The sequence below is a fragment of the Scyliorhinus canicula genome, chromosome 13 (genome assembly GCF_902713615.1).
Source record: "Scyliorhinus canicula chromosome 13, sScyCan1.1, whole genome shotgun sequence".
NCBI classification, from domain to species: Eukaryota; Metazoa; Chordata; class Chondrichthyes; order Carcharhiniformes; family Scyliorhinidae; genus Scyliorhinus; species Scyliorhinus canicula.
The window spans coordinates 153903132-153919828 of record NC_052158.1 but is presented as its reverse complement, the minus strand read 5'-3'; the positions used below and the strand labels follow the sequence as shown (position 1 = coordinate 153919828).

The 16697-nt window shown below is 46.6% G+C and overlaps 1 protein-coding gene across 1 annotated transcript in view; it reads right to left on the bottom strand.

Moving 5' to 3' along the window:
• LOC119975666 (extracellular calcium-sensing receptor-like) overlaps nt 1-16380 on the bottom strand; it is a 37197-nt gene extending 20817 nt beyond the window's left edge. Inside the window, exons 1-3 of the mRNA XM_038815447.1 lie at nt 16289-16380; nt 14273-14564; nt 1442-2236 (exon numbers count right to left, since the gene is read on the bottom strand). Of these exons, the coding sequence (XP_038671375.1) occupies nt 1442-2236; nt 14273-14564; nt 16289-16380 (1179 nt within the window). The remainder of the gene's footprint in view (nt 1-1441; nt 2237-14272; nt 14565-16288) is intronic.
• Between the last annotated feature and the right edge of the window lie 317 nt (nt 16381-16697).

The window sequence follows — 16697 nt, the reverse complement described above, 5'->3', positions numbered from 1 at the left end:
TTAAAATTATGAAGGGAATAGATAGGATAAATGCGGGCAGGTTGTTTCCACTGGCGGGTGACAGCAGAACTAGGGGGCATAGCCTCAAAATAAGGGGAAGTAGATTTAGGACTGAGTTTAGGAGGAACTTCTTCACCCAAAGGGTTGTGAATCTATGGAATTCCTTGCCCAGTGAAGCAGTTGAGGCTCCTTCATTACATGTTTTTAAGGTAAAGATAGATAGTTTTTTGAAGAATAAAGGGATTAAGGGTTATGGTGTTCGGGCCGGAAAGTGGAGCTGAGTCCACAAAAGATCAGCCATGATCTAATTGAATGGCGGAGCAGGCTCGAGGGGCCAGATGGCCTACTCCTGCTCCTCGTTCTTATGTTCTTATGTAAAGGGCAAAGCAGCCTATGGTCATCTGGGACTAGGGCGACGTTATTTTTACTTTTAGATAGGAGGAAGCTTTTCCCCTTAGTAGAAGGATCTCTAAATGGGGGACATAGATTTAAGGTAAGAGGCAGGAGGTTTCGAGGGGATTTGAGGAAAACCTTTTCATCCAGAGGGTGGTGGCAATCTGGAACTCAAAGGGTGGGAAGAGGCGAGAACCCCCACAACATTTAAAGAAGCATTTTGATGAGCACCTGAAATGCTGCAGCATGCAAAGCTATGGCCCAAGTGCTGGAAAATGGGATGAGAATAGATAGGTGCTTGATGGTCAGAACAGACATGGTGGTCTCTTTCTGTGCTGTAAAGCACGATGACAATGAGAAAGCGAGTTAACGGCCGGGATTCTCCAATTGGAGTTTGCCCCCGCTTCCGCTGCCATCGAGAAGGGGGAATTTGACACTCAGCCAAAACTTCATTCACTGCAGCGTGATCGGAGAATCACGCCGGTGCCAACGGACTTGGTTTTGAGCCCAATGTGACATTCCTACAGAACAGGTTCTGTTCAATTCGGTAGGAGAGTCAGTGGGACTCCAAATGTTGGAGCAGATCTTCCCGCTATTCACGTTGGCGACATATTTCAGTCCCGTCGACAGCGTCCCCCTGGTGCCAGCGTAGTCAGTGGGATTTCCCATTAAACCCGGCGATGTGGGGGGCATTAAATGGGAAATGCCGTTGACTACCGTGGGACCAGGAGATCTCGCCGCCAGCCAATGGCAGCCCACGCCCTGCCGGTGAGAATCGCGGTGCAGGGAGGCAAGAGAACCTGGATCATTTTCCTTGTATCTCTCCTCTGACGCTGCCAGACTGCTGAGTTCTTTTTCCAGCATTTTCGGTTTTTATTAACTTTGAAGACAAACTTTGTTTATTGAGATAACACCAATCTGTGGTGCCTTCCCGTACCAGCCTCCCCGAACAGGCGCCGGAATGTGGTGACTAGGGGCATTTCACAGTAACTCCATTGAAGCCTACTCGTGACAATGAGCAATTTTCATTTCATTTCATCTTTCTTACCTGCCAAGTTTTATCATCTGACCATTTGGGACAGCTGTTATTTCCACATGAAAATATGTTGTGGAGGGCGTGCGCTATAATGTAGACCGCTTTGTACACATGGGACGAAATTCTCAGCTGAGTGGTATCAGTATACAGGTTATCTACATCTTGTAGATGCTCATTTCCAGTACATTGCTGAACCGTTGGGTTGCATCCAGTGATATTCTGCATGGAACAGTGGAATGTTTTCTCCCAAAACTCATTGAGGAAAGGATTTCCGGGAGATTGCTTGGGATTGACTTGAAGCAGGAACTCCTTTAACCCCGGAATATTTGCTTTGGGGACAACGAACCCCAGTGCTCCGAGCAGGAAGCGAGCGTTCAGTTGTGGAAACAGATTGCGAATTGAGATCCAAGACTGGCTCCCAATCCACTGGATACCAGTCACATTCTGACGGAAAACCTCCAGAAGCAAAACTTCCATATCTGCCAGGGTAGCGAAAGCAATGATAATCTTCGTGGGGGACTGTTTTATACTGTTTACCACTTGCTGTATTCTCTCTCTGGAGTCTGTCTCAGAAAATGCTTCCCGAAAAGCGATGCAAATCCCAGCACTTCTGAACTCTTGGAAAATCGTGTCTGACTCCAATGCCATAGCCGTGGAGGTGCTTTGAATTAAACCCACCCAATTCCAGCCGAAATATTTCACCAGTGAGGTGATGGCTATTATTTGGTGTGAATCATTCGGTATGGTTTCGAAAAGTGTCGCAAATTCAAGCTCACCAAAACACTGGCACGTAGCAGAGAAACTGATCTGGGAAAATAAAAGCCAACAGCACCTTGTCAAACCACAGATTGAAAACCAAATCCATCAGCGCCTTATTAAACTTTAAAAACTAAAGATTCAATATCAAATCCAATGGTGCCTTGTCAAACCAGATTCAAAACCAAATCCATGAGCAACTTATTAAACATTAGACTCGAGATTCAATATCAAATCCCCTCTTATGGACTGACCTGATTATAATAATAATCGCTTATTGTCACTAAGTAGGCTTCAATGAAGTTACTGTGAAAAGCCCCTAGTTGCCACATTCCAGCGCCTGTTCGGGGAGGCTGGTACAGGAATTGAACCCGTGCTGCTGGCCTTGTTCTGCATTACAAGCCAGCTGTTTAGCCCACTGTGCTAAACCAGCCCCTGTGATTAACGTTACACCCCTGTATGCTTCACCCGATGCCAATGTCTGTGTAGTTACATTTGTGTATCTTGTGTTGCCCTATTATATATTTTCTTTTCATGTACTAAATAATCTGTTGACATGTTCGCAGAAAAATACTTTTCACTGTACCTCGGTACATGTGACAATAAACAAGTCCAAATCCAAATCCAACAGTGCCTTATTAAACTAGAGATTCAATATCAAATCCAACAGCGGCTTATCAAACTTGATTCAAAACCAAATCCAAAAGCACCTCTTCAACCCAGATTTCAAAACCCAAATACAACAGTGCCACATCAAACCAGAACCTGACAATCCAAATACAATTGCTTCTATCAAATGATCATTTCAAAATACAAAAACAGCAGTACCGTATCAAACCAGAACTTCATAATCAAATAAACAACGCCTTATTAAATGATAACTTGAAAACTCAAATAAACAAACTAGGTGCAAGTACAACAGGAGCTTATCAAATCAGAACTTCAAAATGCAGATCCAGCAGCAGCTTTTCACATGAGAAAGTCAAAATTGAAATCTAACAGCACCTTTCAAACGCTAACTTCAAAATCCGTATCCAACAGCAACGTTTCAAATCAAAAATTCAAAATCCAGATACAACAGCGCCATATCAAACTAGAATTTCAAAATGTGAATACAATAGCATCATATCAAACCAGATGTTCAAAGTACAACAGCAGCTTGTCGGACCAAAGATTCAAAATTGAAATTCAGCAGCACCTTAGGAAAGGATCGCTTCAAAATGCAAATACAGCGACACCTTATCAAACCAGAACATCAAAACCAAATAAAACAACTGTGAGGACCCTTCCTGTTGATTCTCTTATTTCCCAATTCTTTTACTTTGTCGTTATCATTTTGATCCATGGATGTTTACTGAACACAGATCTTTCATTCGAGCGGAGGAGGAGGTTGAAATTTGCAAAATTGTACATTGTGACTCTGGAGGTTTCGCTCCTGAACAGAAAGATTCCAGCTTTTTGATCGGAGGGATTTGATTTGGCCAATGAGTTGGCAAAAGGCCGTATTCTGCATGGCACTGGCAGTGATTGGTTCCTGCCTGTGTGGGATGGTTTTCAGAGAACTAAGGAAGGGACAGTCGGATCCTGAAGGCTGAGGGAAGCAGCTGTGAGTGTCTGTCTGTCTGTCTCTCTCTATCTCTATCTCTCTCTCTCTCCCGAGATACCGCCTATCTGCTGTTTCTGAACCTATAGAAACGCTTTTGAGACCGAGACATATCTACAGTGTAAACCTTTACACACTGAAAACAATAATCTTCAACTGAAGACCTAGATTGAGGAAAGATGTACTAGAAGATGTCCATCTGAAACAAAGATTATGCTTTTACTTTCATCCTGATTTTACACCCTTCTTTCCCCTCTGTGTTTATCTGTCTTGTGTGTAATAGAGGGTGGAGGGAGTTAAGGCGGGGTGGGGGGGATGTTAGGAATTGGATAATAGTTAACCAGTTGTACTTGCTGCATATTTCATTATAATTATTGTTATTAATACAAGTTAATTGTGTTTAAATTTACAAACCTAATGACTGTAGTTATTGGGCAGCCAAAGACCAAAGACTTTGGATATTTTCTAGCAATTGTTTGTTAATTTCAATTGTGTTGCTTCTCCGGATCAAGTCGGCTGTAATTGACCACGCACTAGCCCAGGGTGTGGTAACACAATGCTTATCAAACGGTAACTTCAAAACCCAATGCAACAGCAACTTGTCAAAACAGAGCTTCACAACTCAAATACAGCTGCATCTTATCAAACCAAAACCAAATCAAACAACGCCTTAACAAATGATAACTTCAAAATGCAAATACAACATAAGAACATAAGGACTAGGAGCAGGAGTCGGCCATCTGGCCCCTCGAGCCTGCTCCGCCATTCAATGAGATCATGGCTGATCTTTTGTGGACTCAGCTCCACTTTCCCGCCTGAACACCAGAACCCTTTATTTCTTTATTCTTCAAAAAACTGTCTATCTCTATCTTGAAAACATTTAATGAAGGAGCCTCAACTGCTTCACTGGGCAGGGAATTCAATAGATTCACAACTGTTTGGGTGAAGATGTTCCTCCGAAACTCAGTCCTAAATCTACTTCCCCTTATTTTGAGGCTATGCCCCCTAGTTCTGCTTTCACCCGCCAGTGGATACAACCTGCCCGCATCTATCCTATCTATTCCCTTCATAATTTTATACGTTTCTATAAGCTCCCCCCACATCTTTCTAAATTCCAACGAGTACAGTCCCAGTCTACTCAACCTCTCCTCGTAGTCCAACCCTCTCAACTCTGGGATCAACCTAGTGAATCTCCTCTGCACACCCTCCAGCACCTGTACGTCCTTTCTCAGGTAAGGAGACCAAAACTGAACACGATACTCCAGGTGTGGCCTCACTAACTCCTTATACAATTGCAGCATAACCTCCCTAATCTTAAACTCCATCCCTCTAGCAATGAAGGACAAAACTCCATTTGCCTTCTTAATCACCTGTTGCACCTATAAACCAAACTTTTGAGATTCATGCACTAGCACACCCAGGTCTCTCTGCACAGCGGCATGCTTTAATATTTTATCATTTAAATAATAATCCCTTTTGCTGTTATTCCTACCAAAATGAATAACCTCATATTTGTCAACATTGTATTCCATTTGACAGACCCTAGCCCATTGGCCAAGGGGCTGGTTTAGCTCACTGGGCTAAATAGCTGGCTTTTAAAGCAGACCAAGCAGGCCAGCAGCACGGTTCGATTCCCATACCAGCCTCTCCGGACAGGCGCCGGAATGTGGCGACTAGGGGCTTTTCACAGTAACTTCATTGAAGCCTACTCGTGACAATAGCGATTTTCATTTCATTCACTTAACCTATCCAAGCCCCTCTGCAGACTTCCAGTATCCTCTGCACGTTTTGCTTTACGACTCATCTTAGTGTCGTCTGCAAACTTAGACACATTGCCCTTGGTCCCCAACTCCAAATCATCTATATAAATGGTGAACAATTATGCGCCCAAAACTAATCCCTGAGGGACACCACTAGCTACTGATTGCCAACCAGAGACACCACTAGCTACTGATTGCCAACCAGAGAAACACCCATTAATCCCCACTCTTTGCTCTCTATTAATTAACCAATCCTCTCTCCATGCTACTAGAACAAAGAAGAACAAATAAACATTACAGCACAGGAACAGCACCGTCGGCCCTCCAAGCCTGCACCGATCCAGATCCTCTGTCTAAAACTGTCGCCTATTTTCTAAGGATCTGTATCCCTCTGCTCCCTGCCCATTCATGCATCTGTCTAGATACATCTTAAATGACGCTATCATGCCCGCCTCTACCACCTTCGCCAGCAATGCGTTCCAGGCGCCCACCACATAGAACAGTACAGCACAGAACAGGCCCTTCGGCCCTCGATGTTGTGCCGAGCAATGGTCACCCTACTCAAACCCACGTATCCACCCTATACCCGTAACCCAACAACCCCCCCCTTAACCTTACTTTTTAGGACACTACGGGCAATTTAGCATGGCCAATCCACCTAACCCGCACATCTTTGGACCGTGGGAGGAAACCGGAGCACCCGGAGGAAACCCACGCACACACGGGGAGGACGTGCAGACTCCGCACAGACAGTGACCCAGCCGGGAATCGAACCTGGGACCCTGGAGCTGTGAAGCATTTATGCTAACCACCATGCTACCGTGCTGCCCACCACCCTCTGTGTAAAGAACTTTCCACATATATCTCCCTAAAACTTTTCCCCTCTCACCTTGAACTCGTGATCCCTAGGAATTGAGTCCCCCACTCTTGGAAAAAGCTTGTTGCTACCCACCCTGTCCATACCTCTCATGATTTTGTAGACCTCAATGAGGTCCCCCCTCAACCTCCGTCTTTCTAGTGAAAATAATCCTAATCTACTGAACCTCTCTTCATAGCTAGCGCCCTCCATACCAGGCAACATCCTGGTGAACCTCCTCTGCACCCTCTCCAAAGCATCCACATCCTTTTGGTAATGTGGAGGCCAGAACTGCACGCAGTATTCCAAATGTGGCCTAACCAAAGTCCTATACAACTGTAACATGACCTGCCAACTCTTGTACTCAATACCCCATCCGATGAAGGCAAGCATGCTGTATGCCTTCTTGACCACTCTATCGACCTGCGCAGCCACCTTCAGGGTACAATGGACCTGAACACCCAGATCTCTCTGTACATCAATTTTCCCCAGGGCTTTTTCATTTACTGTATAGTTCGCTCTTGAATTGGATCTTCCAAAATGCATCACCTCGCATTTGCCCGGATTGAACTCCATCTGCCATTTCTCCGCCCAACTCTCCAATCTATCTATATTCTGCTGTATTCTCTGACAGTCCCCTTCACTATCTGCTACTCCACCAATCTTAGCATCATCTGCAAACTTGCTAATCAGACCACCTATACCTTCCTCCAGATCATTTATGTATATCACAAACAACAGTGGTCCCAGCACGGATCCCTGTGGAACACCACTAGTCACCCTTCTCCATTTTGAGAAACTCTCTTCCAGCACTACCCTCTGTCTCCTGTTGCCCAGCCAGTTCTTTATCCATCTAGCTAGTACACCCTGGACCCCATGACACTTCACTTTCTCCATCAGCCTACCATGGGGGACCTTATCAAACTACTTTACCCTTAATGCCATGCATCTTAATCTTACGCAGCGACCTTTTGTGCGGCATCTTGTCAAAAGCTTTCTGGAAATCCAGATATACCACATCCATTGGTTCCCCGTTGTCTACCGCACTGGTAATGTCTTCAATGTCCTCAGCGCCTTATCAAACAAGAAAATTAAAACCAAATAAAACAACGACTTAACAAATGATAATTTCAAAACGCAAATACAACAGCGCCTTATCAAACTAGAACATCAAAGCCCATACCGGCCGCCATGGCTTGGTGCCTTGGCCACTAAAGCCACCAGCGACCCACCCTTGGACTGCATGCGTCGGACTGTCTAACACTGTGAATTTTCTGTTTCCCTCCCCCCCCCCCCTCCGAAGAGAAGGCCGCCCAAAGTTGCAGCAAGCGGGAGAAGATTGGAGGGGGAACACCAAACCTGTGCCCCTCACCGCAGCAGAGCAGCGGACCCTGGACATGGTCGGTGGACCTGAGGAAGGGGCAGTCGCCGGGGTGAGGTTGGTGTTGGGCGAGGAAGTGAGACCCTGCGGAGTTGCGGTTCCCCGTGACACGTGTTTCAAATCCCTCCCCCACAACACCACCCCCACACCACTCTCGCACCACCCACACACTACCCTCACCCTTACAGCTCCCCCTCACACCATACCACCCTCACGCCACCCCCACAACCACACCACCCCAACACTCCCGCTCCACCACCATCCCTACTCACCCCCTCCCAAACACATTCCCTGACCCCTCCCCAACACAACCCTTCCCACTCCCCAACATACCCTCACTCCCCCCCCGGCCCACGGTCTAATCATACGTCTTGTCTTGGGTCTTGCAGGACCCACTGATGATGAGGCGGGTCCTTCGGGTGACCCCTGCCCCCAGCTACAGCCACAGCCAGAACCCCGGTGCTGACCAGCGATGAGGACACCGACACGGACACGAGCCATAGACAGGAGACCCAGAACATCCCGGAGCTCAAGTTCGGGGATGACACTGAGTTCCTGTCACAGCTGTCTCTCCATTACCCTCCACCACCTCAGAGACACTCCCCTCGGTTGGGCACTTTAGTGAAGAGCCTCCTGGGACACTATCTGGTTCTCAGCAGACAGTCCATCTGGTGCAGTAGGTGGAGGTAGGAACCCCCGAGGGGGTGGACGGGCGGAGGGCAGGCTGACCCCAGGGACTAGCTGCTGTCCAGATGGGTTTTGGGCTTTTGGAACAGACAGTCCCTTGACTGTGGAGATGCAGTCGTAGAGCCAGGGGCAACATGAGGGGTTGTCGACGAGCATCCAGCACCTGCAGGCGATTGTGGAAGAATCCAACCGCGTGCAGGAGCAGGAGGTGGTCCTGGCCATGCGTGCCACCCAGACCATCACCGCATGGTTAGCGTCCGCAGTGGAGGCCTTGGGGGGGGGGGGGGGGGGCTGTGGCGAGGATTTCCACTATAGATCAGCATGTCCAAGGCCTGGGGACATCTGTGCGGGTGCTGGCCGAAGTCCAGGACAGGGCTGCCCTCTCACAGGAAACCGTGGGCCAGAGCCACCTGGACATTGTAACGGAACTCCTAAGCCTGCCCCAGCCTGAGAGCATCAGTCGCTGGCCAACGTGGCATAGACCCAGAGGAAGGTGGCCATGGCCCAGAGGGAGATGGCGCAGTCACTGGCTGATGTGGCCCACTCCCTGCGCTCCATGGCCGAGACAGCAACAGGCCTGCAGGATTGGGTAGCCTCAGGGTTTAGCCCCATTCCATTGAGTAGCCCGGGGGCCATCGGGCACCCCGAGAGAGGATGAGGCAATGTGGCCTGTGCTGGTGACTCCCGCAGGGCAGGTGCTGGAACATCGCAGCACCTCAGACTCTCCCACTCCTGTCACATCTGGCACATCTGGTGGGCATTGGACAGAACAGGGTGGAACCATGCCACCTGGGACACCTGAGCAGCAACCAGAAGACACTCGCCAAAGGGGACCCAGGTTGCAGGTTGGGAATCACCGCAGGCCACCTCCACTCCTGATGTATCATGTGGGATCCACCTAGAGGTAGAGTTAGGGCCCATACGTTGAGAATAGTAGACACCAGAAAAGTCGGATGAGATCTTGCGTTCATCCTCCTCCTCCAGCACGCCTCCCCTCTGCTGCGCGATATTGTGGAGGACGCAGCAGGCCACCATGATGCGGGCAATCCTCCCACAACCATACCCGAGTGCCCCTCCCGAGCGGTCCAGGCACCTGAACCCCATCTTCAGGATGCCAAATCACTGCTTGAAAACCATCCCGTAAACACTTCACTAATTCCTCCTTTACGGTATTGTGGCTAATTTGATTTGCCCAATCTATTTGTAGATTAACATCACCCATAATTATAAATGTTCCTTTATCGTATGCATCTCTAATGCTTTCCCAACATCACCACTGCAGTTTGGGGGTCTGTATACAACGCCCACTTTTGTCTGTCCTTCCTAAATACTGAATAACCTAAATACTGAATTATCAAACCAGAACTTCAAAACCCAAATATAACAGCATCTTATCAAACCAGAACATCAAGGGCAGCATGGTGGTGCAGTGGGTTAGCCCTGCTGCCTCATGGCGCCGGGGTCCCAGATTCGATCCCGGCTCTGGGTCACTGTCTGTGTGGAGTTTGCACATTCTCCCCGTGTTTGTGTGGGTTTCGCCCCCACAACCCAAATATATGCAGGGTAGGTGGATTGGACATGCTAAATTGCCCCTTAATTGGAAAAAATGAATTGGGTACTCTAAATTTATATATACAAAAAATCCCAGAACATCAAAACCAAATAAAACAATGCCGTGTTAAATGATAACTTCAAAACTCAAATACAACAGAACCTCATCAAACAAGTACTAAATCCAAATACAACACCAGCTTATCCAATCAGAAGTTCAAAACCCAAATCCAACAGCACCTTATCAAATCAAAACTTGCACATCCAATACAATGGCATCTTATCGAACCAGAACTTTGAACCCAAATCCAGCAGCAACTTTTCAAACCAGGATATGGATATGCAAACACAACAGAGCTGTATCAACCCACAACTTTCAAATCCAAATCCAACAGCATCTTATCAAACCAGAACATCAAAACGCAAACACAACAGGGTCGCATTAACCCAGAACTTCCAACTCCAAACACAACAGGGTCGCATTAACCCAGAACTTCCAACTCCTAGTCCAACAGAACCGTATTAACCCAGAACTTCCAACTCCTAGTCCAACAGAACCGCATTAACCCAGAACTTCCAACTCCAAATCCAACAGAACCGCATTAACCCAGAACTTCCAAATCCAGCAGAACCATTTCAACCCAGAACTTCCAAATCCAACAGTTTATAACACGCAAGCGTCTTATGGGGTAGGGATTATTAATGCCTTATCAAACTAGAAGTTCAAATTCCAAATACAACAACATGTTATCACACATGTAAAATAATAATCCAAAAGCATCTTATCAAATGATTACTTCAAAATGCAATACAACAGCGCCCTATAAAACCAGAACTAAACCCAAGTACAAGAGCACTTTATCAAGACAGATATTGGAAACCAAATAAAACAACACCTCATCAAATGATAACTTCAAAATCCATCTCCAACATTGCATTATCAAGGAAGAATGAAAGCCAAATGCAACAGTGTATAACAGGTAGGGGTCGTATGGGGTAGGGATTAATAACTACCCCATGGATCTTGCAGAATATGAGCTCCCCGATAATGGGGCGGGGGGACCTTTAACAATATTTGCTTCGTATAAATAGAGTTGGCCAGGAAGTCACCGACTAGAGTGGACCCAGTGGGGGACTACAGGAGCTGTATATAATAGTAATTGTAAAATAAAGTAAGGTTTTGTTTCAACCAACTCGGTGTGGACCCTTCGTTCGCCTTGCAAAAACAGCATCTTATCAAACCAGAACTTCAAAACCCAAATACAACAGCATCTTGTTGAATGACAACTTCAAAATGCAAATAGGTAGGACCCATAATTACAACCATTCTAAATGGGTTAATGGACAAATGGTTACATTGAAAACATCTCAAATATTTAACAACTAAACTGAGAAGTGAATTTGCCAACTTTGTTGCTATGTGAAAAACGTTGCCCTGCTTTGATTGAAATCTCTTGTCTTTAATGTTGTGTGCACAAAGCATTGGGTGATTCAGTCGCTCAAAACACTTCCTCATTCTATGAGATCACCGTTGATCTGTAACCTAACTCTAGCTTACTTGGCTACATGTCCCTCATATCCTTGGCTAGTAAAAATCCTATGGATTTCCAATATTAGCGAGCTGGCATCAACTGCTTTTTGTGGAAGAGAATTTCTAGTTTCTACTGCCCATTGTATCCAGGTCAGAGGTGGGGATTAACTGCCTCCTGACTCCCAGAAATCTGTCTACCATCTACAAGACACAAGTTAGGGGTGTGATGGAATACTCTCCACTTGCCTGGATGAGTGCAGCTCCAACAATACTCAAGAAGCTCGACACCATCCAGGACAAAGCAACCCCACTTGATTGAAACCTCATCCACAAACATTTACTCCCTTTGCCACCAACGTTGAGTAGCAGCAGTGTGCATTATCCACAAGATGCACTGCAGGAACTCACCGAGGCTCCTTAGGCAGCACCTTCCAAAGCCACGACTGCTCCTATCCAAAAGAACCGGGGCAGCAGATACCTGGGAACACCATCACCTGATTTGGAAATATGGCGCCATTCCTTCACTTTCGCTGGGGCAAAATTCTGCAACTCTCTCCCAAACAGCATTGTGGGTGTACCTACATATGGACTGCAGCGGCTTAAGGCAGTTTACCAGCATCTTCTCAAGGGCACTTAGTGATGGGCAATAAGTGCTGACCTGGCGGCAGCTCGGTGGCGCAGTGGTTAGCACTGCTGCCTCATGGTGCCGAGGTCCCAGGTTCGATCCCGGCTCTGGGTCACTGTCCATGTGGAGTTTGCACATTCTCCCCGTGTCTGCGTGGGTTTCGCCCCCACAACCCAAAGATGTGCAGGGTAGGTGGGTTGGCTGTGCGAAATTGCCCCTTAATTGGAAAAAATAAATTGGGTACTCTAAATTTATAAAATAAAAGAAATGTTGACCTAGCCAGCGACGCCCGCATCCCATAAATGAATAAATGAAAATGAAGGAGCGTTTCCTTTTCTTCTGTGTGACTCCTCACTCTACCCAGAAATAGGAATGTCTGCACGGGGTGGAAGGCAGTGATTAATCTGTATTGCAGCCTCACTAAAACCTACAGATAGCATAGAACCAAGTAATGCACAAGATATTGAAAATGAGCTCTGAATAACATTTCAAGTTGGCTCAATATTATTGCTTGGCTTTTATCGCAATATCTGCAGTGATAAAATCTACAATTCCATTAGATCTTTCTTCACAAAACAAGCCATTTTAATCTGAGGCCCTGCCTTTAATAAAAACAGAAAATTGTTGGAAATGCTCAGTGGGTCAGGCAGAGAAGCAGTTAAAACATTCCACATTGATGATCTCACAAACTATAAATGGTTTCTTTTCAATGGAATTTGGTGTTGACAACTTTGAAACCTCTTAAAAGGTAAAACACAATTCCACCAAATTGACCAAGTCATTGTGAAACTCATTGATCTTCTCTTAACTGGACCATGGGCTCTTTCCCATCCATCTGAATGACGAGGAGAAGTCTGGGTCAAGTATCTCATTCAGGAGGTGGCACCTCTTTCAGTGCATCACTCCCTCAGTTCTACACTAAACGATCAGTCGAATGTTTTAAAAAAAAATTTAGAGTACCCAATTATTTTTTTCCAACTAAGCAGCAATTTAGCGTGGCCAATCCACCTGCCCTGCACATAGAACATAGAACAGTACAGCACAGAACAGGCCCTTCGGCCCTTGATGTTGTGCCGAGCAATGATCACCCTACTCAAACCCCCACGTATCCACCCTAACCCCCGAAACCCAACAACCCCCCCCTTAACCTTACTTTTTAGGACACTACGGGCAATTTAGCATGGCCAATCCACCTAACCCGCACATCTTTGGACTGTGGGAGGAAACCGGAGCACCCGGAGGAAACCCACGCACATCTTTTTGGGTTGTGGGGGTGAGACCCATGCAGACACGGGGAGAATGTGCAAACCCCACACGGACAGTGACCCGGGGGCCTGGATCGAACGCGGGTCCTCAGCCCCGTGAGGCAGCAGTGCTAACCACTGCACCACCGTGCAGCCCTCCAATCAGTCTAACGCGCATCAAATCTTTGAAATGGGATGAAAACCGATAACCTTAATTATTTTGAGGGAAAGGTGTGACTAGAGAAGCAAAGCAGCACATAAAATGATATTGTCCATCACTGCTCCTTTGATATGAGGAGTGAATTAATTACTTTTGCACAGCTTTGTAAACACAACATTGAGATTTTTGAAGGAAAAACACACATTATAATTTCAGGACATTCCAAAGACCCTCACAGCCAATGAAGTGCTTTTGGAGTGTGGTCACTGGTGCCATGGTAACATGCACACAGCAATCAGCAAGGCAACGATGACCTGATCGTCCGATTTTCCACATTGGCCGAGGGATAAACATTGAGCAGGATACCAAAGGAACTTCATTGCTCTTCGAAATTGTGAAGTGGGTTCTTTGGATGCCCACCAGAGCGGGAAGATTTGACTTAGTGTCTTATCCAAAGTGTCGCATTCTCTCGGTGCTGCACTGCCAACCAGAATCTTGGGTGAAGCACGATGGACCCATAGCCTCCCCATTCAGAGGAGGGAGTGCTTGTCCTCAGCCACAGCCAATCCTGATATCTTCTGCATCACATTCACACTTTTAAATGTATCAACTGCTGGTAATTTAACACAATATAATTTCAGACGCTAAGTAAAGAAAAAATGAAACAAATAAAAATGCTGGTACCCTACCGTTGGGATTCCGAAAGGACCAGTTAGCAATGTCTCTGCGAGTGACCTGATGAATCCAGCATCAGCGAATATAACAGGGACTTTCGAAGTGACTGTGCAGCTGGAGTCGGAAATGCTTTTATCCTGTGCGCTGATCAGTGCCATGACTGCCTTTACTGACTGAGCTTCATTACTGCAGGCGTCGTATATCTTATACCCCAGCGTGATGTTGGGAAGCAACTTTGGATTGCTGTTGATCTCGTGAATAGCAAAGATCATGGTCTGGGCGAGGTGAAATTCCTTTAAATTAAAACTGTAGGATGTACAGAATGAAATTGTTATGCCAGGGATGTCACATTTAATGCACAGTCTGCTTTTCACTAATTTGATTGCGGCAAAATAATTTGATGACGGGAAGTATTTTCTGGCTGTCATGCATTTTTGATACATTAGCTATCTTTACAGGCTTAACTTATTCCAGCTGTGAATCATGCTCATGGAAATCACTCCATGTTTTCCAGACTTCAAATTTACAGTGCAGAAGGAGGCCATTCGGCCCATCAAGTCTGCACTGTAAATGGAAGCTCACACTTCCACCCTATCTCTGTAACCCAGTAACCCCACCTAACCTTTTTGGAAGCTAAGGGCAATTTAGCGTGGCCAATCCACCTAACCTGCACATCTTTGGATTGTGGGAGGAAACCGGAGCACCCGGAGGAAACCCACGCACACACGGGGAGAACGTGCAGACTCCGCACAGACATATGACCCAAGCTGGGAATCGAACCTGGGACCCTGGAGCTGTGAAGCAACAGTGCTAACCACTGTGCTACCGTGCCACCCCTGTTGAGCTGCAACTTTATTTAAGTGTGGAGGAATGAGTTTAGCTCGTCCTATACTGTACAATGAATCTGCGTTTTGCGCAGTTTTTAGCTCGTTGTATTTTTAGCTATTGCTTATTAGCCAGCATGGCTGGCTACGATAGGAGTTTGGAGACAGGGGCTCCTCACTCTGTGTTTGGGATGGGTGACTGATGACTGAGGGAACCTGGAGACAGAAGTCTCTGACTCCCTCCCCCATTTAGTCACTGGCTGCTAAGGGAGACGGGAGATGGAAGCCTCTTACTCCCCTGTCTGCGAGGGTGACTGCTTACCAAACGCTGAGTTGCACTCCAAAGGCAATGTTACTGGTCGATGAGCCAGTTACACCATTAATTCTGGTTGTGGTTCCTGCGACCATAAGTCTAACGATTCAATCTCCATTTTGAACTCGACAAAAAGATAAGCACCTTTAAAATTTCCGCTGTACAAACACATCAACAAAAATTCAACCTTAACGAGGAAGTTTGAAAGTTTCTGATGAGAAGAAGGTGCCACTCTCGCCTAAAACCAGGGATACACAATATAGATACATGCACAAAAGATGCCCACTGACACCAATTATATACAAGCAAAGACACACACACATAGATAGAATCATAGAATCATAGAATTTACAGTGCAGAAGGAGGCCATTTGGCCCATCGAGTCCGCTCTGGCCCTTGGAAAGAGCACCCTACTTTAGCCCACACCTCCACCCCATCCCTGAAGCCCAGTAACCCCACCTAACCTTTTTGGACACTAAGGGACAATTTATCATGGCCAACCCACCTAACCTCCATAGCTTTGGACTGTGGGAGGAAACCGGAGCACCCGGAGGAAACCCACCCAGACACAGAGAGAACGTGCAGACTCCGCACAGACAGTGACCCAAGCCGGGAATCGAACCTGGGACCCTGGAAGCAACTGTGCTAACCATTGTGCCGCCCATTGCTACCGTGCAGCCCATACATCTGTACACATAGTTACATAAATACATATATCTATGGTGAAACGGATGCTACAATTAAATTTGCTGCAATATCCCTGGCTATTGTTGGGTTTACTAAGCATCTGCCTCCTCATTCCAAAAACTTTTCCAGTACTTTTCAGCACAGGACTCTTTCATCAGCCCCTGTTCCCTCTGAGCTCTCAGACTATTTGGTGAGTATCAACTCACTTTTCACACTTTGGTGATTTTGGTTCAGCAGTAAAGGAAGGAGGCTCCAGCTGTTGCTCAAGGTGATAGTGGAAGTGGAAGATTCCACCCATGATTAGGTGCCCATCCTCATACAACCTGGGTAAATTAAAGTTCTCTCGAAGTTGGCAGGCCGACTGGCTTGTTCCCCGCCGAGGAAGGAGGGAGAAGTACCCCCAGAGTAGAAGGTAATACATCACCGCAGGGTCCATTGGCAGGACTGACTCTCCTGTAACAGGCACCGACCCATTTATATACACGACACGTCCCAACGAGTCGGGTAATTCTACCATGAGTAAGTCAGCAGTGGGAGAGAAACGCTGGAATAATTCCAAAAGAAGAGAAGTGCTTGTTCGAAATTAGGGGCAGCCCCAGGGGAACTCAGTAGCAG